Raw genomic sequence first — 26,173 nt, 5'->3', positions numbered from 1 at the left:
AAATAAAACATACAACGTCAGTGGTGAAAAGCTTTATAAAATATGCAAGGGGACCTTTAGGATCTGGACCACACAAATGAAGTATTATGAACTAACAGATTTTTTACAGTACACGAAATATCCGATATACGAAAATATCCAAAAAAATGGATTTTTCCCGGATATTTCGAATACCCTGTAGAAAATTAAGGGTTCCCAGAAATATCAGTTTTATCAACAAAAAAAATCAAATATACGTATACATATACCGAATTTTTTGAAAATATGGTAAAAATTGAATACCCCTCACATTTTTTTCCTTTAATTTTCAACCATTTAGCAGGGATTTTAACCCCCCGCAAAATTTCATTGTTTATTTTTTTGGTTTTCAATCATTTAGTGGAGATTTTAAACCCCCATAAAATTTCAACATTGAAAACAAATAAAATAAAAATAAATAGAGAGTGAAATTTTGCGGGGTTTAAGAGCCCCTGCCAAATGGTTGAAAAAAGGAGGGGGAAGTTACTCCCGCAGGATGAGAGACCTGTATTAGTCTTATATCCTAGACAACGGCGCAAAAGAAACTGCCTCTTCACAAAAAGTATTTATGGAATGATTTTTTTTGTGTGAATTACACATGGTTTGTTAATGCATAAAAAAAAGGAAAACATAGAAATGTCAAACATAGTAGTATTATTTTTTAAGACAAAAATATAAAACTTAAATGTATTTATGGTCTGAATTTTAACTTTTATTTATTATATTTTTTTACAGAATTTACTAACTAATAATTAATTATTTTTACTATGTTTTTTTAATATTAAATAATTAAAACTATGAATTGAAATTCTTGGTCTGAGCCCATTCTTTTGGAAGAAAATAACCAATAACCAACTGTTATTTGAATATTAGTGTCGCTTATATAGACTAAAAATAGTGCAATTAAAACAACGTGGGACTTGTAAGGTGCAATTACCGTACAAATAATTCAAATATCTTCTTCTTTCACACAGTAGCAGTCTTGATACAAGAAACAAAACAAAACAAAACGCAGTCTTGATAAGAAGTACAGCCATGTATAAAGCTCTAGCAGGGATTGTTGCCTCGTTTTCAACACATGAAGTGGACTTTGAAGGCACTCAATTTCCAACTCGTGGACTGTTGGTAGTACCAACTTGGTACATCAACTTGTGGACTGTTGGTGCAAGTGTAAAGTTGAGTATGATATTAAACTGCAATATAAGCTATTGAAATTGGTATCTTGGCCATGATAAACTAACAACGACATGGTTCTAATTGTCTTGCATCACCAGGATATTTCAATCTTGCTTCGACACATCGATTGCCAATGGATATGTAGCATGGAATACTAAACAAACTATTTCAATTTAATTTTCTTCAGAGGGAAATTTATTTACTGCATAAAATGGCATCTGATGCAGAGAACTATGTATCAACTTCAAGCTAAATCTTAAACTAAAATGGAAGATAAAGATGCAGTTGGAAAGGGTCTCACAGAAATGGCTCTGTTGGGAATGCTTGATCAATGTACAGCAATACAATAGATAGATTCTTGAAGCTAGAACAATAAATTTCATATTAGTGAGTTCCACATCTTTTTCTTTAACACTAAAATAAGTCACACATGCATAGTGCAACATATCAACTGGACTATTCTTACAATAAATTAGGCTTTAGGCCCAATAAGAATCTTAAATTTTGAATTATTTTCTAGATAATTTTTTTATAAAAACTTAATTAATATTATTAATTATTAACTGATTTTATAAAAAAAATATTAATTAATTATTTATCTGATCATAATTGTCACGTCGTTAAAAATATATCTTTTATCCTATTCATCATTGTCATGTCTATAAAATTGAAGGGAGTCAATTAATTTTCAAAGAACGTAAAATTGATGGAAAAAAAAACTGATTTTTAAAATGAAAATTAAAAGTTAAAATTTATTATAGTAGAGAGATCAAAAATACATTAATGCAGAATATTGATTTTTTTACTCAAACCATCAAGTTTTTCAAATTAATTCTCAAAATAACCCATGTTTCAAAAAAAATCTCAAAATACCCCACTTTCATATATGAACCAAGTGTCGTTGTCAGATGAATTGGCGACAAGTCTATATTCTTAAGAGGAGGCGTCAATTAGATTGACGACTCCATATGGTGTTGTCAATTCAATTGGCGCCAGTATACAATTTTATAAAGAAGATGTCAATTGATCTGACACCAGTGTATAACTTTATAAAGGAGACGCCAATTGGTCTGACACCAGTGTATAAGTAGAATTTTTTAAAGATAAATAATAAACATTAATATTTAATTAAAAAAACTTTTACATAAATGATGACGATCGGGTCGGTCATATCAGCCACAAGTTCCACACCCTTAGCTACTCTTACTCGTTGTCCTCGTTGTTGCCCTCATTGTTGATTCACTCAAGGTATTTGAGGATTTGAGGTCCTAGGAACATCAGCAGAATCCCTAAGAAGTTCTTTCATTTATAAGAAGTCTTGTATGGAGTGACACACTGCCGTAACTGAGTTCACGGCCCATGCCAGAGTAGTTGGGATGTGTTGAAGGGGTCATTGGTGTGCGGCCTGAGCGATTGAAGGGGGACATTGGTGTGAACGATTCGTTGGAGAAAGGTTGAAATGGTTGTTGTGGTGTTTGAAAGTCATATGGTTGTTGTGATGTTTGTGTGTTTTGGTTGTGGTGTGATGTTTGGGCGTTTTGGCTATGGTATGATGTTTGGGCATTTTGGCTATGGTATGAGGATAGGTTGATGTTATATGTTTCTTGGGTGTTTTGGCTATATCTTGATGTTGTGTTGGGGGAATAAGCATTTTGGGTGTCTTGATAATAGTCATTTTGTTGGCGATTGTAGGAGGCACGCTCTTGGTATTATAGTTGTGTGTCTGACATGTTTTATTGTTAGTTTGTGTATTTGTGGGTCGGTAATTTTGTTGGGTAGGGGGTTGTGAGTAACAGGTCTGATAATTTTCTGGGGGGTTAGATGTTGAAGCTTCTTGTGTGTAAGTGGTTTGTCGTGGGTCGTATAGATACCACTCTTCAGAGACAAGTCCGGGTCCAACTGATCTATACCAAGCCATGTAAGTATTAGTTGGTATAGACAGGGTTGGTATCACAGCGCCGCGTAAGACATGGTCACGACATGGCATTCATTTACGACACTCGGATTTAACAAAGTCCTTCTAATTGGCAAAGTTTCATTGTTCATTAATTTTTAGTTGGTGCCATTGACCGAGGTCAGTCGGAGGATCTGAGATGTTTTGAAGCATTCTAAACTGCAGTTTGACACGATCACTATGGTGCATCTCCACAATGGTGAATCTGATGATCGGCGTGCATGTAGTCCAAATGAACAACATAAAATTTTCACACACGAACAACACAAGACATAGTAAGAGATTACAGCAACAAATAAAAAACTAAACACAACAACACAAACAACAGATAAAAAACTTAACGACACAACATGTCTAAGAGATTACAACAATCAATGTCATATGTTGCAGACAACATATCACTAACATCATCGTCATCTCTAACTCGCACCTGCATATGCTGCGTAACATTATTGCATCTGCGATTGAGATGTACGAAATAAGTCTCTCGATACTTCTAATTCGTTCGTCATCCTTAATATCTCCGTCTAACCAACTTTTCAAACTCCTCTCAAGATGCTCAAAGTTTTGGATGTTCCAGAAAAGCATTTTCATCGGAGGTTTTGTTGCGGAATAACAAATATGCTCATATCTTTTAACAATCATGATAGAGCTAGTGATGAAAATGAAAGAAGAATTTGAAATGAAATGTAAATTGTAACAAATGGTAGGAGTCACATTTATTTATACTAAAAAAATTGTTTATACACAGGTGTCAGATCAATTGGCGTCTCTTTTATAAAATTGTGGATTGACGTCAATTGAATTGGAAACACCATATGGAGTTGTCAATCCAATTGACGCTTAAGAATGTGGAGTTGTCGTCAATTCATCCGACAAAACACTTGGTCCAGTTTTGAAAATGAGGTATTTTAGAGGAAAAAAAATAAAACATACATTATTTTGAGAATTAATTTAAAAAACTGAATTATTTGAATAAATTTTTTTTTAAAATATTATTAATAAAAACTAAAAACATAAATATTCCTAATAAAACATAAAAGGAAAAGAAGCTGTGTACTCCAAACAGTGCGATTCGGTGACTCGAATCTGGAAGCTCCAAATCAGTAATAGGATAGAACTTCCAACCAATGGGGTGAGAGAGAGGATTTGGTTAATCCAAGATCTTTTTAACGTTGTTTGAAGCTTATTGGCCTTTGGCCAAAAACAGATTGCAAAAAATCCGAGTGGTGATTTCATCGAATCTACTTTATCAGCAACTTTTCACATTCTCTCATATAAATATCTCCTTTCCCTTGGTGTTTCTTTGGAACAACCTTTTTTTGGAACAACCTCTGAGAATGACATGCACACTCCAACATGTGGATTTACAAAATGTTCCATTTTTCTATTTTTCTTACCGTTCCAGTTTTACAAAGACCGTGCAAGTAAAACCTTTTACCGCATTTTTCTAATCAAAAATAAAAATAAAATTGTTTTATCTAATGACAACTCAAGCCATGAATCTAACTCAAATTAAATTTTTACTATATTTGGTCTTTATTACAAATAAAAAATTGAAGATTTTTTTTTTCATTCCTTCTATAAGAAAATTGTAACAACTTTTAAGGTTAGTTTATTGTTTAAAAAACTATTTGTTCCCATTGAATTTTTGTCTTTATATTACTCTTTCTGTTTTTTCTATGTTATATAAGTCATTTTTGACTATTTTACGGTACTAAAAAATGAAAATTTATGAAAGATTTTATGATATTATCTTTTATTAATTATATATAAAAAAAGAAATAAAATAAATATATAAAGAAATAATAAGAAAATATTATGTAGTCATCAAATCGTTTAATTTAATTTAGTATTCCGCTTTAGTCTTTTAATTAAAAATGTTAGTCCTTCACTTCATTTTTGTTATTCTATTTAGTCTCTTCCGTCAATTTATAACAAAAAAAATGTTAAATTTTGGTGACGTGGCGTGATAGAAGATTATTGGTATAAATATGAGTAAATATATGTAGTTAAAAACCGATGCACAGTTTAAATTGCGAAGAAAAAAATTCACAATTTATGTCGTATACAAATTGTTAACTATATATTTTGACTCATATTTGTACCAATGACCTTGTTATCACGTTATCATAAATTTTAAAAAAATTATCAAAAATTGATGGATGGAACAAAATAGGATTATAAAAGTGAAGTTAAAAGACTAACTTATAATATATTTTAGTTAAGAATCTAAAATAGAACACTAAATTAAATTAAAAGACTAAAATATTAAATATGTATTAAATCAAAATATTATTAATAATTCATGAATATTATAAGACCACTTACAATTTGGTATATATTTTTTTCAAAGTAAATATAATAAAAATAGAGGGAATATAAATAAATGTATTTAATGTTCCACAAATTTCTCTTGAGAGGTGTTTATTATTAAAAAACTTATAAGGTTATTCCAACTAATTATTATATTGGTTTTTGTTAGGAAAAAGTCTTAGCTAATTAATTAATTGCAAAAAAACATATCTAACTATTTTCTCTTCAAGTGGAACCTTATTTTATTTCAAATATTGATGGATTTTAATATGGATCGAAAAAATATCCTTAAGGGAAAATCGAAGGTGTTTAGAAACTTGTGAATTATTCTACAATAGTGGAATGTTATATCCGTGCTTCAATCAATAGATTTCTCATATGTACTCCCTTCAATCTTATTTATAAGCAAAAGTCTTCTAATTTTTTTGGCCTTAAATATAAGCAAATGTTAACTAATTTATGTGCATTTAATGTCTTTATTCCAAAACTATCTCTACTTTAATTATTTAAAATTGTTACTAAAAGATAATTTAATTGAGGGTATACTAGTAATTGTGTTGTCTCTCTCACATGAAATCAAGAAACTTAAATGCACTTAACTATATTTCTTAATAAGCGTGAAACTTGTCTCTTTTGCTTATAAATCAGGCCGGAGTAGTACCAATTTGGATCCAATTTTAGGGCCTCCCTCGTTAATTGCAAAACAACAAAAATGAAAATGAAAGCTAATATAAGTCGAAAACAAATGTTTATGAAATGCAAGAGAAAATAATCATTGTTAGAGCTAAAACCATAGTCACATACAGTAATACCAACCGCAAATTGGTCTGTGCCTGGTTTTCGAATAAAAATAACACTTATGACATGTCTTCCCGAGAAGTTGACCAACAATAATAAGGATAATTCGTGGAACTGGCATAAGCTTAGCAACTCACAAACAATTAGAGCTCGAAAAAAACGTATCACTAGTGCTCACTCTGAAATTCTATTCTTAATTGATGACAATGGATATAAAATTTTTATGAATTTTAGTCTATTAATCAATTTTCACTTTATTAATTGTATTATTACAGGTGGTGGCAGAGCATGATCCAAGTGGTTGAGAGACACAAAAATCTATGGTTATCACATAGTCAATCAAAAGTCTCTCACTTGTGACTTAATTAGAAATTTGAGTGAACCTCAAACTTATTATAATTAATTCTATTTGACAATCTAAATTTTAGCTTTAGCCTTAATGATAATGAAAATGTTGGGAAACCCAACTGATTTTAAAATTGTCTCTTTTCAAGAATATGTTAAACACATGTCAACCGAATAACTTAGGTTTCAAGGACTCTATGACCATGTGGATTAATAATCAAGTGGCTAATAATCACATTCCTTCCAAACTAATACTTCTAGCTAATAATGACTGAAAAATACATTATGCTAATTTTATTATAGCTAATAATGGCCGAAAACCCTCATTATGCTAAATTTATTATAACTCATCTTCTGAGACATAGGTCTCACCATTATCCGATATTACTAAATTTTGAAACTAATCCCACTTTTTTTTTTGTTAGCTGTCAACATATGAAAAATTTATAAGATTTGAGAAAGTGTAGATGTAAATCCCATATATCTACAAGATTGTCCAGAAGGCTTGGACCTAAACTAGTAGTTGTAATCCCATAAAGTTCAAGAAAACTCTTTTATATGTCCAATAATATAGTTCAAGGAATTTTAAAAATTTTGAGTCCAAAAGGGAATTTGTACAAAAAGGTTTAGCTAATTTCTAACGTATATACCCAAGCCAAGACATCTTGAATAAAATTAAAGTCAAATATGAAGATCTTTGTTGATCAAGTGATTTCAAATGCAAAAGAAAGAGAGAGGGGGATGAATTGTGATATTCAAAATTTATGATTAAATAAAAAAAACTTTTTACTTTTAAAACCATTTATATTGGAGGATAAGAATTATATAGAAGAAAGATAAAGATGAAGAGAGATGCACAACATAAACAAAATTGTAAACAAAAATTTACAGAGAAAAGAATTTAGAGAGTGAACCATAGATTTATACATGTTCGGCCAAACCAATTGACCTACATTTGTTCCTAAGAGTTCCTTCTCGAGAGTTCCATTATAATTAGACTTTAGTTTTTAAAGAATCAACCCACGAACCTTCCAACAAATACACAAAGTTTTTACACATACTAGGCTTAATAACCTTCACCCAAGTTTTTTTAGGTTTAGCTTCCAACCTTTAAGTCCTATACATATACAGTTCACAACAGAATCATATTATTTAATAGAGCAATTTAATCGCAACACTAATTACAACATACACTCACAAGAGTTTTTTATTTAAACTAATCATTTTAAGACACTAAATGTAGGATCATGAGGTCTTTAACACTTTATATATATATATATATATATATATATATATATATATATATATATATATATATATATATATATATATATATATATATATATATATATATATATATATATATATATATATATATTAGAATTTAAGATCCATCTGCTTGATTCATCAACTTAATTAACACTACAGTCGAATTCTTGAAATTTTTGTCTGATAAGGCTTGAGATATTTTCTAGATGAGATGCCATAATCATAAACTTTTCCTGACAAATCTCACATAGAAACCACAATATTCAAATTTCATTTGACTTATGGAGTTGTTATCTTCAATGCTTGCTTCATTAGTTGTCATAATCAAAACTAACTACGACCATACCTACAAGCACATCAATCCACAATCTTAATAATAATCTTCTTTATGAGAAAAATGTTTAGAATCAACATAATAACATTTCAACTATTTTTTGGACAATGAGAGTTTATCCTACAATAAAAATCGTTCTCATGAGATTTTCTTACAATTCTTTAGGGGGGAAATATAAATCGTCCAATTCGGGTAGTATGTTGAACATTCCCCACCATTTTAGAATGATATGTAATAGATAAAATTCCTTTGTTTGGATTAGTTAACATCAAATGGAGCAGAAAAGAATGGAGGGGTATCTAGTCTATTCCATTCTCACTACTACAACAACACTTTTAACCAAAGTTCGGAGAATGATTTTACTACGGTTGGAGGTCAGTGGTAATGAAAAGTGTGATAATAAGTGTCCTCTTTTCCACCATAGGCTAGTAGATATGGTAAAACAATGTCCACACAATATTTCATCACAATTCTAAGAGTCAATCGGAGTGAATGATGGAGTGGTCATTGGTTTGATACCCAACAATATTTTTTGGAATTTTAAAATGGTGCATCACTATATTTCACTACAGTTGTAGCTTCCAACTGAGGTGATATATACGTTTGAGTTTATTATAATTATATAGAATACTTGTTTCACCAACCACTCACTAAACATATAACCTTTTAATTTGATTTAGAAAATAATAATATGAAAAATTAAGTTGTATTTGAAGAACAACTTACACTAATCAATATTTTTTTGAGCTTTTTGCAACTCATTATCCATATCTCACTCTTTAATAGTCAGAATTTGGTTCAATACTTCTAATTCTTCAATCAACAATTCTTTGTCTACTAGTTAATTATGCAAAGTATCAAATTTGTTGAGAAATTCTAATTCATCATCATCATCATAATGAATAAAAAGTTCTCATAAAAATTTGATGTTTTGTAGTATAAACTAGTACAGAAGGAAGTGTTAATTGAATAATAAGAAGTATAAATCCAAATTCTAACTTTTAAAGAGCGAGATATGGATAATGGATCGTAGAAAGCTCTAAAAACATTGATTAATATAAGTTGTTCTTAAAATACAACTTAGTTTTTCATATTAATATTTTTTAATTCAATTTCACAAATAATATATTAAGTAAGGAGTTGGTAAAATACTCGATCCACATACAATTTAATAAACTCAATTGTATCTTCAATCACTTTAATATGCACTAGACATGTTGAGCTGAACAAAATGAAAGTTGCACAAGGAATAACATTCTCAACAACAATATATGGCAACAAAAAAAAAAGAACAATAACACAACATTTTAATTATATCAACAAAAAACAACAACAAAATTCAACAAAAAACAACAACAAAACTCAACAAAAACAACAACATAACTCAACAAAAACATCAATATTAACATAAACCTTTTACTTATCTCAACAAAACAACAACATAACTCAATAAAAAAAGTCAACATTAACATAAACCTTTAACTTGTATCAATAAAACAACAACATAACTCAACAAAAACAACAACATGACTAACAAAAACCACAACAATAAAATGATTTTTTATTTATCTAAACAAAACAACTTTGATTCTTACACAACTTTTGCTATATATATATATATATATATATATATATATATATTCCACACATGTCTTTGATTCTTACACAACTTTTGAATTTTATTTTTGTTAGATATTCTTGGAGGAGTTATTGAAATAACTCAGACCCAAGTGAATGTTGATAACAACAAAAACAAAGTTGTTTTTACAATAACTGATATGAGGTATGTCGTTACTTTTTCTATGGTTAAAATCAAGTTATTTAGTTAGATTGATTTCTGATTATATATTTACCTTATTATGTGCTTGATCATGTATTTGACAGTAACAAATCTTTGGTTCAATGTACTCTTTGGGGTCAACTTGCTTTACATTTTTAGAATTATTATAAGAGTCACAAGGAAGATGATAATGTTATTATATTTTTGTAGAATGCAAGGATAAAGGGAGCTCAAGGTATTATTGTTTGTTATTTGTATTATTTACTATAGCATGTCATTTTCCTATACAAAGATTTACCAATCTATTATTAACTACGATTTTCTAATGTGCACATATCGAATGAGGTTTTCCTTTAAATGTATCCAATGCATGGAATGACACTAAGTTAACTATCAATGATGTCAACATAGTTGAGACTAAGAAGCTAAAAGAAAGATAGTCTATTTGTAAGATTGTATGATCCTATATGTGTGATTACTGTTAAAATTGAATTCGTGCCAACTCTTTTAATTATTTTTTCTTTGTTATACATCACAGTCTCCAAAGGGAATTACCTTTGTTATCTTCGTCTAGCTTGAAAGTTGAAATGACCCAAAACTCACAATATTTTGAGTTTGATAAGTTTATATGGAAAGCTGAAATTCCAAGTCTTATTGAAATCACAGGTCTTTAACATGTAAGGAAGCTTTTTGTTAATCGTTACTTTATGAATCAATTTCGTTTGTTTGACCTTTAGTTCGATTGCACCTACCATAGGAGACAACCTGTGTGACTGTTGCCAAGTTGGATAAATTTAAAGCTGGCCAAGCAGGGTGGTACTCTGATGGTTGTGGTAAGTGTACAAAAAGTGTTTCTCTTCAAGATGGAAAGCTGAAGTGTTATGCAAATCACGTAACAGCTGAACCGGTCCCAAGGTATGATGGAGAGCAAAAAGTTCTTATTACTAATTGAACAATTAGAGCCATTACGTCATTTCTGGATGCATATTTCATTAACCATATTTGATGTAGGTACAAGCTTGAAGTATTGGCTATAGATGGGAAATTCAAGGCCAGGTTTATCTTTTGGGACAACGACTGTGTAAAGTTAATTGGAAAGTCCGCCATTGAAATGAAAAGGGGTTAATAGAGGTAGTTTATTCTGTTTGTTCAACACATAGTATTTATAGCTGAATTTTTATTAAGGTGTTAGTATTAATTCAGGCCGGTGAAGATAATCCCCTAGAATTCCCTTATGAACTTGATGCAATATTGACAAAAGAGTTGGCCATTAGAGGTGTTTTTCATCCAAAATATGGCAAACTTTCTGTTATTGGCTTCAAAGACGATGAAGAATCACGTAGGAAAATAAGGGACATCTTCAAATGTGAAAAGCTAATCTTTGTGGACTTCTTAGTTGGATAACATCATATACTGAATTGTGTTGGCATAACCAAACCTAATATCATATTTTTCTTGGTAGCATACATTAAAACTTTGAATATACGATAGTTTTAGGGATGCATGTTTTAAAATGGGATTTCTTAATGATGACAAGGAATATGTTGCAGCCATAAATGAGGTAAAGGATTGGGGTTCCAGTTTATTTTAGAAAGTTATTTGTTACTATGCTACTATCTGATATCATCAATAGACTACGTCAAGTTTGGGAAAAAACCTGGAGGACGTTATCTGACGGTATTCTCTATCAACAAAGACAGAAGACAAATAATAGAGGTAAATGATTATTATTTAAATTTTTTAAATAAATTATTATAAATGTAAACATATCAATTAACTATATGGCAGCGATATGTTGACACCCAAATGTGTAGTTATTAAATTTATATATCACAATGAACTTGCAGCTTCTACATTATATGTTGATGTCTCATTATATAATTTTGTTGTTCCATATCTTATTTATTTTTGCTATTCCGTTATATGATGTTTGATGTATGCATTATTTTGATGTTGTTGTTCCATTTAATTTCCTGTATGTATGTAGCGCTTTAATTTCCTGTATGTATGTATTATTTTAATTTTCATGTTCCAATATGTATTATAGGCATGCAACTACAACTTATATAATAGATAGATGCCCCAGGTTTAAAATCGAGGCAATTAATGTTTCTATTCCATGAATCACATTCCATTTATGTTGTTCATATGGACGTAGTCACAAGGTGTTTATATAAAGTGTTGATTGGTTTATTTTTGACAGATTTGCAGTTGACCAACACGGAGATAAAATATTTGACACTTATTGAGATTGAGAATTTGTTACAATCAAATCGAAAAAGTTGGCATAAATTTAAGGCTATGCCTTATCTAGATTCATATGTCACAAGAAACGTTGACAACAAATTGATTCATGATGAACGTGATTACAATGCTGATACTGAAAGACAAAATTTCCATGAGCTTTTTTGTGCCCTTACAGGTAATTAACCTTCTTTGTACTATGATTTTGTGTCAAACAGACGTGATATATGACATTTTTTTTGTTTGTTTTTAATGATAATTCATATATTCTAATTGATAGATGAACAATGTTCAATCTTTGATAAAATCATGGAAGTTGTCAACAAATAAAGAGGAAGTATGTTTTTTACATGGTTATGGAGGGACTAATAAAACTTTCATGTGGAGAACACTATCAAATGCTATTCATTCGTAGAATAAAATTGTTCTTACTGTTGCCTCAAGTGGGATAGCTTCGCTATTATTGTCAGGTGGAAGAACATCCCACTCAAATTTCAAAATACTTGTGCCAACCCTTGACAACTCTACTTGCAACATTGACAAAGACACTAAACATTCAAATTTATTTGAAGCAACTAATATGATAATATGTGATGAAGCACCCATGTCTCATAAGAACTACTTTGAGGCATTGGATAAAACCCTTAAAGATGTCATGAGCAAAAAGGGTCTTCAAAATACAATTTGTGGTGGCAAAGTTGTTGTTTTTAGAGGAGATTTTAGATAGATTCTTCACGTTGTTCCAAGAGCAGGTCGTTCAAATATTGTCCATGCATCAATTAACTCATCTTATGTATGAGATTGTCAGGTTTAACACTAACAAAAATATGGGACTTCAACAAGGAACAGGAAATACAAGTTCTACTGAACTAGCTGAATTCTCAAAATGGATTTTAAATGTAGGGGATGATAAGATTTATGAACCAAATGATGGTTTGGTTGACATAGAAGTTCCTTAGGATCTATTAATATCAAATTTTGATAATCCTTTAAGGGCTATTGTTGATAAAATATATCCCAATATGTTGGAAAATTTTCAAGATGTTGCATACTTACAATGAAAAGTTATTCTTGCTTCAAGCATTGAAATGGTGGACAAAACCAATCATTATGTATTAGACTTGATTCCAGGTAAACATGCATTAACTATAATCTATTTATACATACCACAATACATTGTATCAAATACTTTTATTAATGTCTTAACGTTTTGATTTTAAATTGTTTTTTAGGACAAGAGAAAGAGTATCTAAGTTTCGATTCAATTGATAGAACAAATACAAGTTATAGTGAAGCGTATGAAGTGCTAACTCTAGAATTTCTTAGTAAACTGAGAACATCATGTCTACCAAATCATAAGATCAAATTGAAGGTCGGTACCCCTATTATGGTAATGAGAAATTTGGACCAGTTTGAAGGGTTGTGCAATGGAACATGATTAATTGTTACAAGTTTAGCGAATCACGTCATTGAGGCAAATATTATGTCTGGAAAGAACATATGTAACATTTTTTACATTCCCCGAATGTCTATGTCACCTTCTGAGTCACCTTGGCCCAAACACATCCAATTCACCAAATCTAAAGGTCAATAATTCTGAGTCACCTTGGTCATTCAAGTTGATTAGGAGACAATTTTCGATCATTGTCTCATACGCAATGACAATTAATAAATCCCAAGGTCAATCACTTGATAGTGTCAGATTGTATTTGCGTACTCCTATTTTTAGTCATGGCCGATTGTATGTTGCGATTTCAAGAGTTAAAAGTAAAAGTGATATGAAAATCTTAATACATGACAAGGATAATGCATTGTGTTCGACTACTATAAATATTGTGTACAAGGAGGTGTTCGAAGCACTTTGTTAGTTGGTAAACTTTTTTACCTTATTTTTTGTGATCTAACTTAAATATCCATTTTTATGTATGCCACAAACTTTACTTGTTTTTCTTTTTGCAATTTTGAATAAACAATACTACCTCCGTTTTTTATTATAAGTCGTTTTGGGAAAATATTTTGTACCACAATATAAGTCGTTTTATAATATCAATGATTCATTAATGTTATTTTTCCTATTATACCCTTAAATATTTATTATTCTCTCTTCTTTCAATTATATCAATTTATCTTTCCAATATCATTAATGAAGGACAACTTTGTAAAATCCTTCATAATTTCTCTTTTTTATACCACAATTATTACATTTCTTAATACGTGTGAAAAGTCAAAAACGACATATAATAAAAAACGGAGGGAGTATATAATTTGATATGTTTCTTCATGTAGTTGTAGGATGTGGTATGTTGTTATTGGCTGATTATTGCAATGATGAAGTTCAAAGCTTTATGATTTACTTAAGAGATAATGTTAATGTTGAAGGTGTTTACATGTTACCTTATAAAGTTTATAATAACTACCTATTATTAAAAGTGAAGCTATGTTAACTTTATCACTTAATATACTATTTGGATGAAAGGTTTAACATTAGATAAATTATATTAATTTATGTTTGTGATATATAAAATTGTTATCATTCCGAACACATAAATTTAAATTTGATAAATAATTATATATTATAACTATATTGTAATGTGAATCTAGGGTTTCTTACTAATCTTAATTCTTAAAAAGTTTTCAACATTGAATCAACATAATTTTTAAATAAATTTGCATAAATATACTTAAAAGTTATATTTTTAAAAAATACAAAAAAATATTTTCTAAACCAGATTTAATATACAGACCTTCAATTTTTTTAATAAAATAAATAATTTTTTTTTTTGATTTAATATGAATGTAAAACTTATTTGAATCTGAAATAAAATAGAAAAATGGATTAGTATTATTTCTCTCGGAATCTAGGTAAGTTGTTGGACAATCTTTCATAAGATCTTAATATTATTATAAAACAAAAAAGAAATTAGAAAGTGTTACTTTATTACAATAAAATAAAATTCTTTCAAAAAAATAAACTAACACTTTATTGGCAAGTGCCACTAGTTAATCATAAACATAACATAATTATCTGAAAAAAGAGTAAAAGAGTAGATTAAGACAAGAAAACCAGTTAAAATAACAATTTCATGAATAAAAGAACTTCAAATTCTATCCAAATGGGTCCCACTTGCACTTTTCATATATCTTCTCTAACAAAATGACGATACTTTCCGCTTCTTTCTTCAGAAGAACAAAACAAGAAAATTCCTAACACTCTTTCTCTCTCTCTATCCCTAATTTTTCTCTTCTGTTTTGAATCTTTCTCTCACAATTTGATTTTGTTGCTATTGTTGTAATCAAGATCAACTGTGAATTTATAGGTTTTTCTGGTGTGCTTAGTTGGGAGGAGTTTAGATTTGGTGAATTGGATGTGTCTTTGCCATAATCACTTTTTTTTAAGCTTCAGAATTATAAGTGATTGTGTTGTGGAAGTGTAATTGAGTTTTTGAATTAGAGGATTGTGTGTTTGTTGTGTGTTTAGAGTTTAGGATAGAAAAGGGGTAGGGTTTTGTTTGTTGTGTTAGGGATGAAAAGAGGGAATGATGATGAGAAGATGATGGGGCCGTTATTTCCTAGATTACATGTTGGTGATACGGAGAAAGGAGGGCCTAGAGCACCACCTAGGAATAAAATGGCTTTGTATGAGCAATTTAGTATTCCCTCTCAAAGGTTTAACTTGCCACTCCACCCGAATACTTCGAACAATTCGGTTCCCCCCGGCTTCCTCGAGCCAGGTAATTTTTTGAATCGGGGCTTTTGTTATATCTCAAGTTAATGATTATGGATAGAACAAAACATTATGACGAAAGTTGATCCATGTAGCTGAACCCAATTAGTGGGATAAGGCTTGGTTGTTGTTAATGTTGTTTTATTATGTTTAGTTCCTTGTAGCATTAGAATAGTTTAATTTGGCAATTAGTTTGCACAGTTGTGTTCTAGTTTTAACTTTTAAGATTGTGTGAGAAATGTTTTTTTTTTTTTGTTATTTTCTGAATGTTTGCTTTTTACATGATGTAGGGGACTGTCCACGAGCGAAATTATGTTTTTCCTGGTCATTTGACTCCTGAAACACTTATTCGTCAGGCTGGGAAACATCTTTCTCGCCAAACAAAAGGGGCAAATTTGAATGCTTCTCTAGCACAAATTGAACATAGAAAGAAGGTTGATGAAGATGATTTCAGGGTTCCTGTATATGTTCGTTCAAATATTGGTCAATCTAATGAGAAAAGGATTGAGAGTTTTGATGGGAAAAGACCCCCTTCTACAGGCTCTAGGTATTTTGGTTTTTTGAAACCAGGTAAAAGTGATCGGGAGAGGGATCCAAGACAGCATGGATCTGCAGTTGTTAATGCAGTGACAGACGTGAGGAATGATATTGATGGTCCTCCGCAAGTGAGTCCAAATAAGGAGCATCCGTCTTCGTCTGCCAGAGACGGATCGATTGGAGAACATAGTGACACCTTAGTAAGACAAGGCAAAGTGACTGCAAATCAAGAGGTTCAAGATCGTCGTGTGTTCAAACTTAGCAGTTTACGTCAAGGTGATGCACGCTTACGACAAGACTGTCGAGCTGAGTCTCAATCCAATGGACATGGACAAAGTGACAGTCTACTTGAATCTACAAGGGAGGTAGACAAGAGTAACGGCCCTATAGTAAACCAAACCAGTCCAACCCAGGCTATCAATGGCACTGAATATCATGATACCGGTACAGGCAGTCCGAAACAGTTAGGAAATTCAAACAAAAATGACAGCATTTCCAAGATCTCCAGGGTAGAAGATTTGTCAACAGTGAAAATTTCTCCTGATGATGTTGTTGCAGTAATAGGCCAAAAACATTTCTGGAAAGCCAGAAAAGAAATTGCCAAGTAAGTCTTGTTGCTCGTCAGGTTCTTTTATGATTTTAAATAGGAATGTTTGAAAGGTAATATGGTTCATAAATATTAAATAGCGAATTATATTAATTGTATCTACCTGAAGTTATCTATATTGTTGAGTTTTATGAATGTTAGAATTTTGGCCAAAAACAAAAGCCTGAATTTGTTTTTTACAGGGAAATGCATGAAGATTTAGAATATAAAAAGCAAAATTACTACTTTTGATGGAAGTTAGATAGTCCACTGATTTGATTTTTGTTATTTTGGTGGTTTGTTGGTATTTTCTCCTACCTTCTATTTTATATTTTCTTGCATTTATCATTAGCCCACTGGTTTGACAATTACTACTAGGGATATACGTTGGATAGTTACATTTCAATTTTCAATCTAGGAGTTTATATGTATGACTTTGAAGAAAGGAAATTTTTTAGTCCCGGAATCCTTGCCGAATTGTTTTTTTGTAATTTTTTTTTTTGCATTCAGTGTCCTTACTGATGTTTTATTGGTGGGTACTGGTTACTACAGGGAGAGCTTTAAATTATACTATGTTGGAGGTGGTCCTTCTGATCGCAGGTCATCTCATAATTTACTGTCTTCTAGCGACTGGATTTTGGATGTATTCCTGTCTTGGTTTCCTCTTGCTTAGTTCTCCATGTCACCACTGGGGCATGTTTCCTTGCACTACACTGAAGGACTTGAGCTAAGAAGGGGGCCAAGTAATTCAGGATGACCCCTGGATGTATGTGTATGAGCCCTCGATAGATGTTATGGTAGTTAGCGGATTTCCCCAACTTACCTAGTGTCTTGGTTTTCTGTGTTTTGAAACATTTTGGGTAAAGGGATTTTATTTTATAATAAACAAACACATTATCTTGTTAAGCTGTCCTGCTATCTATAGCTCTTAACAGATTTCTTATAATTAATATTGTGTGATTGAAGATTCTTTGATTTTTGTAATGCGTGGTGTATAAACTGGTGCTTTCAACCTTATCATATCTAGCTTAAAATGCTTTATTTTCTATTTATTTTGATTGTATACGTCATAAGTCCTCTTTTGATCCCCATGTTATTAATGTTGATTGAAAAAAAGCCTGTTGAATTTTTTACCTGCTGTGATTGATGATTCTTTTGATTTTTGTTGTTTATAAATTGGTGCTTCCAACAATATATTTTTTAGTTCCAAATGCTTTATCTTTCATTTTATTTCGATTGTATGTGTTTTAAGAATTTTCTTGATCCAACTTTTATTCCTCTCTACAGTCAACAGAGAGTGTTTGCAGTCCAAGTGTTTGAGTTGCATAGACTGATAAAGGTAAATTATCTTTGACATTGATCAGTGCTCTCACACACCCTTGAGTCTTACTGTAATGATTAATTCTTTTTACTTAAGCAGGTCCAACAACTAATTGCCGGATCGCCAGATCTTTTGTTTGATGATGGTGCTTTTCTGGGAAAGTCTCTTCCAGATGGATCTACTCCTAAAAAACTCTCATTGGAATATGTTGTAAAAGCTCGGCTACAAAATCTTAAGCGCAAAGTTGATTCTGAAAAGATAAATCAAAACATGGAATGTTCTGCAGAGAATGCTGTTGGTAAAACATCTATTTCGTCCGTGAAAAATACGAGCCACCTTTCTAGTTCCATGCCTTTTGCCGGAAATCCACACCAAGGAAATGTGGCAGCTGATAATGGGATGGGTCCCTGGTGTTTCAATCAGTCACCTGGGCATCAGTGGTTAATTCCTGTGATGTCTCCTTCTGAAGGGCTTGTCTACAAGCCATATCCCGGGCCTGGATTTACAGGAACAAATTTTGGAGGATGTGGGCCCTACGCGGCTGCTCCTTCGGGTGGCACTTTTATGAATCCTTCCTATGGAATCCCGCCTCCACCAGAGACTCCTCCAGGCAGTCAAGCTTACTTCCCTCCCTACGGTGGCATGCCAGTTATGAAAGCTGCAGCTTCAGAGTCAGCTGTTGAACATGTGAACCAATTCTCCGCACGCGGGCAAAGTCGTCGTTTATCTGAAGATGAAGCTGATTGTAACAAACACAATCAAAGCTCATACGATTTACCAGTTCAGAGAAATGGAGCTACATCACATGTCATGTATCATCAGAGATCCAAGGAGTTTGAGGTGCAGATGAGTACAGCAAGTAGTCCTAGCGAAATGGCACAAGAAATGAGCACGGGACAAGTTGCCGAAGGGAGAGATGTACTACCTCTTTTCCCTATGGTTCCAGTAGAACCAGAGAGTGTACCTCATTCTCTCGAAACAGGACAAAAAACTCGAGTTATCAAAGTGGTACCTCACAACCGAAGATCTGCAACTGAATCAGCAGCTAGAATTTTCCAATCAATTCAAGAAGAGAGAAAACAATACGACGCACTGTAGTGGTGTATATTGACATGGAGGATCCATTCAAGTGTATGTCGCCTAGTTCCTGCACGCTCTGCAGGTGCGCGTGCCATCATGTAACGGTATATTATATTTATATATCTATATATTTTTGTTTAGACCTTGTTACTTTACAGCACATTGGTATGTAGATATGTCTGTCAAATCACAATTGGTCAACATAATATTGTTGTACTTTGTCCTCTTAAGTAATTGTAAGTTTATCACAGGAATTGAATCACCCAAAAGAGTGCTCCCTTTGTTTGGGAGGAGCTTTTTGATCCCTATGTACTACTTGACATGAAAACTAATAAAGATCAATTTTCTTAGGCTTCAAATTTCTCAGTTTTCTCCATTATTAAAAAGTCTTAGAACTGATTGTAAGAAGTGAAATTGCCGGATGGAAAAGAATTATACATCTTTATTGTTCATCAAACACATTTTAGCATCCAATATACAAATATGATTTCAAGGACAATGAGGGTTTCGTCCAGCCCCTCCGAAATAGAATACAGGGTCTTTTCCATATTGAACATCATTTAAAGTATTGTAACAATCTGGTTCTGAAGCGTGAGCGCCTACAATTGGCGGATACTTAAGTTTTAGTGAATAATCTATAATTCTCACAGCACTCATATAGCATGCATGCCCGAATCGTCCCCCTGCTGCTCCTCCACTACCCATCTCTGTTCCAGTGTGGGGAGGGTCTGTTTTGACCTCATAACTAAAAACTTGTCCACCCCATTGAACCAATGATGCACTGTGTTGTAAGTTCCTCACTATCTCGGCCGGCCAATAGCCTACTGGAATGTTATTATTCACTTTAAGCCACCACTTTCCATGATAATCCTGAATTATGCAGACAAATTAAACATCAATAGAAATTGCACTAATTAATAGAAATGCACGAACAAGAACACACATGCATGTAATTACCGAATATATTGCGAAGTTGAGTTCATATTGTTGACCACCAGGGGATGAAATAGGTCCCATGGTACCACCAAGCACTATATTCTTGTTTGTATGCACAAAACCTGAGCATAAAAGATCAAAGCACCCTGTTTCTCTGTATGTATCTCTCTGTACCACAATCAAAAAACCAGAAATTAGTGTTTATAAGATTTGAAAAAACCAACAAAAAAGACAAATCTGTCTTCTGATAAATAAGAACTTACAGTCCAATGGACGAATAATCGGGTTCTGTGGTCACCATACAACTTTGGATTAACCTAACCATAGCATATATATAGAGCTTTAGCAACATGGACTCATATTTATATCATCATGCATAGGGTTAGGGTGATCACTTACTATCCAGCCGGCTTCGATGCTTTCGAAATTATTATCACCATTAGCAGCTTTAAGCCACAATTGAGCAGTAGTGAAATCTTCTGGTTTTTCAACTCTAGGATTCCACACGTTAATATTTGCCTGTCCCCCTATGAAATTATATCCCACTGCTACAAGATATGCATCCTGCACCATTACACAATATACTATTAATCACATATACATGCATTTATACTGCACTAAAATGATATCAGTTGTTTCTGCAGATGTGTATACCGAGCGATTTGTCACTTCGACTATACCACTCATGGTGCTTGTTGAGTTATCAAATATTTCAGGGGGTTTTCGTCCGAAACGATCAAGTGAACCTGCTCTCAGTAAGTCCTCTTTTCGAATTCTTCGGATAGGGATAGTTTCTTCAGGACAACTTCCACTTTTCTGCCATGTCTGAAACACATCAGAGCTTGCGTTGAAAACACCTACTGTGCTTGAAATTTCGGATTCATGAAGAAAACTCGGCATCCTCTGTATTTTATGATTTTTTAAGGCAGGATGGTCAAAAGCTGGTTGTTTGTAAATATCAACGCAATCAATAATATCTCCATCTTCACTCTGCAAGAAAAATCAATTTTGAAATGTAAAAGCTATTTTCCTTAGCTGACAAAATAAGGTGGACAAAAAATGCAATATTTAAAGTGATTGTATGGAATTGCATACCTTAATAGTTTTCACTGCTGGCTTATTTAAAAGTTTCAATTTAGCTTCGATTTCTCTTTCTAAAGGTGATGATTTTCTTGCTTCAACTTTGAATTCTAGGAAGGAAAAGAATACACAAAGCAACAACATTGAAACCTTGTGTTTTCCCATTGCACTTTGATATATTACTCCCTTCATTTCTTCTTCAATGAAGTTAGATAAATTCAAGATAAATAGCACACCTATTTATACAAGATGTTACATGCAGAAAAAGTGACAACATTAATGGGTGTTATTTATGTTTTACACAATTTTGGAAAAAAATGTAGAAGAAGATTTAATATATTAGAAAGTATAGAATATTTTTGTATCAAAGAAAAAAAGAAAGTATAGAACATTTTTTTAATAGAGAGTATTGAATTATAAATTATTATTATGTTTTTATATTTTAAGTAGAACCAACAGAAAAAACAATAAAATATAGAGTTTAATGATAGTGCATTGTTAGTGTAAAAAAAATATTACACATACATTCAATCAAAATATTTTAAAGTGTCAAATTATATAAATAATTTAAAATTTATAGAGTGACTATTATCTAAATTTTTTATATAAAAATAAATTGTCTAACTTTATATAGACTTGATACTTTCTCAAAAAATAAATTTAAATTTTGTATATCATATATTGTTTATTTGAATATGAGTGACTACAATATTTTTAAATGAGCCAATATTGGTAAATATGGCTAAATTATACTAAATACGGCTAAATGTCTAAATATTTAGTAAAACGTTTTTATAAAACACAGAAAAAAAATCTATTTTTCCTTCTGAAACTAAAACAAGAGGCTGTTTATTTTAGTTTTAAAAAGTAATGTTTTCTTTGTAATTTTAAATATGATTTTTTCGATCATTAATATAAATAATTTTTTATATATATATATATATATTTAGTTCATATGTTTAATTATATATTTAGTTGTTAATGTATCTAATCTATATATAATATATTTAATTCATATATAAATTAGATATATTAATTGTATTAAATATAAAAAAATAAAAAAATATATTTATAATAATGATTAGAAGGTGTAAGTATTTGGATTGGTTTTTTTATTTATATTTGAGGTGGAGTATATTTTGTTATTGTATGAGGGCATATTAAATACTTATTTTTGGATTATTATTTTTATATTTGAGGTGGAGTATATTTTATTATTGTATGAGGTCATATACTAAAAATGCTATTTTTCCCATAAATACACCTTTTGCACAAAAGCAATCAAAATACATTAACATCCATTAATATTTTCCTTTTTTCTACACAAACATCTTGTATAAATAAGTGTGTCATTTATCAAAATGTCTACAATATAATTGAAGGAGAAATGAAAGGAAGATATCAAGGTGGAATGGAGAAATGCAATGTTTCAATGATGTTGCTTTGGGTTTTCTTTTCTTTGTGTACCATTATAGAATTCAAAGTTGAAGCAAGAGCATTATCATCTTTAGATAGAGAAATCGAAGCCAGGTTGAAGCTACTAAACAAGCCTGCAGTGAAATCTATCAAGGTATGCAATTTTAACTTTTTAAATCTTTAGTTTTTTTTTATTATATGTTATTTTATCTTTTTAATAAATATTAATAAATATAATTATTTTTGTATTAGAAATGTAAGCAAAAGTTGTATGTAAAAAATTGATGTTTTTAATTTAAAATTAAGAGTAGATACATCACCTTTCTAGATTTTTTTCCTTATATTTTATTTTGGAGAAATTATTTTATAAAATTATTTTTTGTTAATGATATTAAAATAATAATAAATAATTGATCAAAAGCACTTTTAATCTCTCATTTTAAAATTCAGCATTTTAACTGCTATATAACAATTTGTGAGATTTTTTAGTTTATATTAATTATTTTTTGCATAATTGACATTCTCATTTAATTCATGGTATGTTGATTCACATTTTAGCATTTTTTATATTATTTAATTAAAAACTAAAAAAATCATAAAAAAACACAATTGATATTATAAAATATTTTAAGTTATATTTAATAAAATCATCCTTAAATGATACTTTCTCCTATCACTATTATAAATAAATATTTTTTTTAGATTCATTCAATAACCAAATCTGCATAAATACAAAAGTTATTAATAAATTTTTAACAGAATCTTTACTTATAATAATGATTAGAGAGAGGAGTTTTTTAAGTTTTTAAATGATATTTTTTGGGTTTTCAATAGTTTATCATTTTAAATTAAACTCATATAACAAATTTACTTGACGACAAATCAGTGCCACAAATTAAATTTAAATAATAACTATGCAAAACTTATAGCGAATAAAAAATACTCTATCAGAAGTTTCTTTTTCAAAAATATTATGATTTAATTAATATAATGTATTTTCTTTTCAGAGTGAAGATGGAGACATTATTGATTGCGTTAGCATCTATAAACAACCTGCCCTAGATCATTCAGCATTAAAAAATCACACAATTAAGGTTTGTTTTATTACTATCACTCTATGGATTAAATGATAGACTTGTGTATGAGGAATCAAATATTTTCAACAACAATAAGATGATGTTATAAATTCAATTTAAAAACTCTATATCTTCTATAAAATTATAATCAATTAATAATTATTATTATTTTAATTTTTTATTAAAATATTTTTCAGATGATGCCCGATTTTACTTTTGAATCCCCAAACTCAATCACAGTAGATGCTTTCAACGCAAGCTCTGAAGTCTTTCAAATATGGCAGAAGAGTGGAAGTTGTCCAGACGAAACTATTCCTATTCGAAGAATTCGAAAAGAGGACTTGCTGAGAGCTGAATCGCTTGATCGTTTCGGACAAAAACCTATGGAACTATTTGTGAATTCAACATTCACCACAAAGCTCAATTCCTCCGACTCTAGTGATCCAAATGATGAAGTGAATTTGAAAAATCGATCGGTACATATTGTGTACTTTACATGCAAGTGATCTCATTTTGTTTTTTAACTAATTTATTGAAGTAAAAATGAATTTATGAATCATATTATACTACATATAAGTACGATTGTTGTATGATTTTGCAGGATGCATATCTCATGACATACGCACACCATTTTAATGGCGCGCAAGCAAATATAAATGTTTGGAATCCAAGGGTTGATAAACCAGAAGATTTCACTACTGCTCAAATGTGGCTTAAGGCGGGATATGGTCGTGATAATTTTGAAAGCGTCGAATCAGGCTGGATAGTTAGTGATAAACCTACTATAAAGTCTCCAGAATTAATGCATGCATGATTATATAAATACGAATCCATATTTCTAATGATATATATGTTATGGTTAGGTTAATCCAAAGTTGTATGGTGACCATAGCACGCGGTTATTCGTCTATTGGACAGTGAGTTCTAATTTGTTTGAAGATTTTATTTTTTGTAACCGCGAGTTTCAAACAAAAATAATCATTGATTTTTGTTTTTTCTCAATGTGTTACAGAAAGATACATACAGAACAACAGGGTGCTTTGATCTTACATGTTCAGGTTTTGTGCAAACAAACAAGAATATAATGCTTGGTGGTGCCATAGGACCTATTTCATATTATGGTCAACCACAATATGAACTCAACTACGGAATATTTATGGTAATAATACTAATAAACTGAAACACGCGCACACACAGACACAAATTATTTACAATAATGTTACTAATGTACTAAATAATTTTAATTTTATTTAAATTATTTTCTTGATTTAGGATCATGACTCGAAATGGTGGCTTAAAATACGGAGAAACATACCTATAGGTTATTGGCCACCCGAGTTATTCAGTAATTTAAAATTCAGTTCGACGATGGTTGAATGGGGTGGACAAGTGTTTAGTTATGAAGTTAAAGGCAAACGTCCTCACACTGAAACACAAATGGGGAGTGGAGGTGCAGCAAATGGTCGATTTGGAAATGCATGCTATATGAGTGGTGTGAGAATTAGAGATGATTCACTAAAACTAAAGTATCCACAATATATAACCACACATGCTGCAGAGCCCTATTGTTACAATACCTTAAATGATGCTCCATATGGACAAGATCCCGTGCTTTATTTTGGAGGGGCCGGAAGAAAGCCTCCCTACTGTTCTTGAACTTACATATAAGTTAATCTATGTTGTTGTTTTTGCGTATTAGATAATAAAATATGGTTAATGAATAATAAGGACAGTACATCATTTTATTACTTTCTTATTGTTTTTGCTTTCTTCTCCCTTTGATCTCTCACTTTGGATACATTGTTTTAGAATTACTTTTGATGACTATGAGACTTGGATTGCACAAGATCAAACTTTGTTCATTTGGTCAATATCCATAATTTCTAAAGCGGTCTTTCCTCGCACAATTTATAGTAAGCATACATGTGAAGTGTATGACAAAGTCTATAAACATTTTCACGCGACGATGAAAGAAATTTTTTGTCAACTTTGATCGGAACTCAAGGCAGCAAATAAAGCCAATCAATCAATTTTAGAGTATCTGTTCAAAATTAAAGTCATTATAGATTCACTTCTTATATTTGGTGACACAGTCACAAAATAACCACAAATCAATGCAATTTTTGATCGGCTTCTTGAGGAATCCAATCCCTTTATGATGTAAATTTACAGTAAACTTGAAT

At 31.0% G+C, this 26,173-nt stretch overlaps 4 protein-coding genes across 4 annotated transcripts; 3 read left to right on the top strand and 1 right to left on the bottom strand.

Moving 5' to 3' along the window:
* Positions 1–1,460: 1,460 nt before the first annotated feature.
* On the top strand, positions 1,461–13,672 carry LOC127079015 (uncharacterized). The gene is made up of 8 exons (XM_051019432.1): positions 1,461–1,527; positions 9,903–9,993; positions 10,529–10,656; positions 10,791–10,905; positions 11,002–11,071; positions 11,194–11,329; positions 12,194–12,412; positions 13,467–13,672. The coding sequence occupies exons 1-8, from the start codon at positions 1,461–1,463 to the stop codon at positions 13,670–13,672; spliced, it is 1,032 nt and encodes a 343-aa protein (XP_050875389.1).
* A 1,697-nt stretch (positions 13,673–15,369) lies between these two features.
* Positions 15,370–19,841, top strand: LOC127087952 (protein EARLY FLOWERING 3-like). Its single transcript, XM_051028865.1, is given in 6 exon segments — positions 15,370–15,943; positions 15,945–15,965; positions 16,249–17,099; positions 17,634–17,681; positions 18,369–18,420; positions 18,502–19,841. Coding segments are annotated over 6 exon segments (2,157 nt in total). The 5' UTR covers positions 15,370–15,757; the 3' UTR covers positions 19,501–19,841.
* A 63-nt stretch (positions 19,842–19,904) lies between these two features.
* On the bottom strand, positions 19,905–21,864 carry LOC127087953 (uncharacterized). Its single transcript, XM_051028866.1, has 6 exons — positions 21,514–21,864; positions 21,073–21,408; positions 20,818–20,982; positions 20,682–20,735; positions 20,440–20,586; positions 19,905–20,352 (listed from the first exon to the last, which is right to left on the bottom strand). Exons 1-6 carry the CDS (start codon positions 21,688–21,690, stop codon positions 19,972–19,974), a joined length of 1,260 nt encoding a protein of 419 aa, XP_050884823.1. The 5' UTR covers positions 21,691–21,864; the 3' UTR covers positions 19,905–19,971.
* A 970-nt stretch (positions 21,865–22,834) lies between these two features.
* On the top strand, positions 22,835–25,738 carry LOC127087950 (uncharacterized). Its single transcript, XM_051028863.1, has 7 exons — positions 22,835–23,068; positions 23,922–24,008; positions 24,188–24,466; positions 24,592–24,756; positions 24,854–24,907; positions 25,003–25,149; positions 25,263–25,738. Exons 1-7 carry the CDS (start codon positions 22,886–22,888, stop codon positions 25,644–25,646), a joined length of 1,299 nt encoding a protein of 432 aa, XP_050884820.1. The 5' UTR covers positions 22,835–22,885; the 3' UTR covers positions 25,647–25,738.
* The last annotated feature ends 435 nt before the right edge of the window (positions 25,739–26,173 follow it).

The sequence above is a fragment of the Lathyrus oleraceus genome, chromosome 5, assembly GCF_024323335.1.
Source record: "Lathyrus oleraceus cultivar Zhongwan6 chromosome 5, CAAS_Psat_ZW6_1.0, whole genome shotgun sequence".
NCBI classification, from domain to species: domain Eukaryota; kingdom Viridiplantae; phylum Streptophyta; class Magnoliopsida; order Fabales; family Fabaceae; genus Lathyrus; species Lathyrus oleraceus.
This window is presented reverse-complemented; position numbering and strand designations above follow the sequence as displayed.

Excerpts from the sequence above, each read along its gene's own strand:
- LOC127087953 (XM_051028866.1), bottom strand. The coding sequence starts at position 21,690 with ATGAAGGGAGTAATATATCAAAGTGCAATGGGAAAACACAAGGTTTCA. Across the intron at positions 21,409-21,513 it reads CAGCAGTGAAAACTATTAAG|AGTGAAGATGGAGATATTAT; the intron begins GTATGCAATTCC and ends TTTTTCTTGCAG. Across the intron at positions 20,736-20,817 it reads GCATCGAAGCCGGCTGGATA|GTTAATCCAAAGTTGTATGG; the intron begins GTAAGTGATCAC and ends TGCTATGGTTAG.
- LOC127079015 (XM_051019432.1), top strand. The coding sequence starts at position 1,461 with ATGGAAGATAAAGATGCAGTTGGAAAGGGTCTCACAGAAATGGCTCTG. Across the intron at positions 1,528-9,902 it reads GTTGGGAATGCTTGATCAAT|ATATTCTTGGAGGAGTTATT; the intron begins GTACAGCAATAC and ends TATTTTTGTTAG. Across the intron at positions 12,413-13,466 it reads GCTTTTTTGTGCCCTTACAG|GACAAGAGAAAGAGTATCTA; the intron begins GTAATTAACCTT and ends ATTGTTTTTTAG.
- LOC127087950 (XM_051028863.1), top strand. The coding sequence starts at position 22,886 with ATGAAAGGAAGATATCAAGGTGGAATGGAGAAATGCAATGTTTCAATG. Across the intron at positions 24,757-24,853 it reads GCGTCGAATCAGGCTGGATA|GTTAATCCAAAGTTGTATGG; the intron begins GTTAGTGATAAA and ends TGTTATGGTTAG. Across the intron at positions 25,150-25,262 it reads TCAACTACGGAATATTTATG|GATCATGACTCGAAATGGTG; the intron begins GTAATAATACTA and ends TTCTTGATTTAG.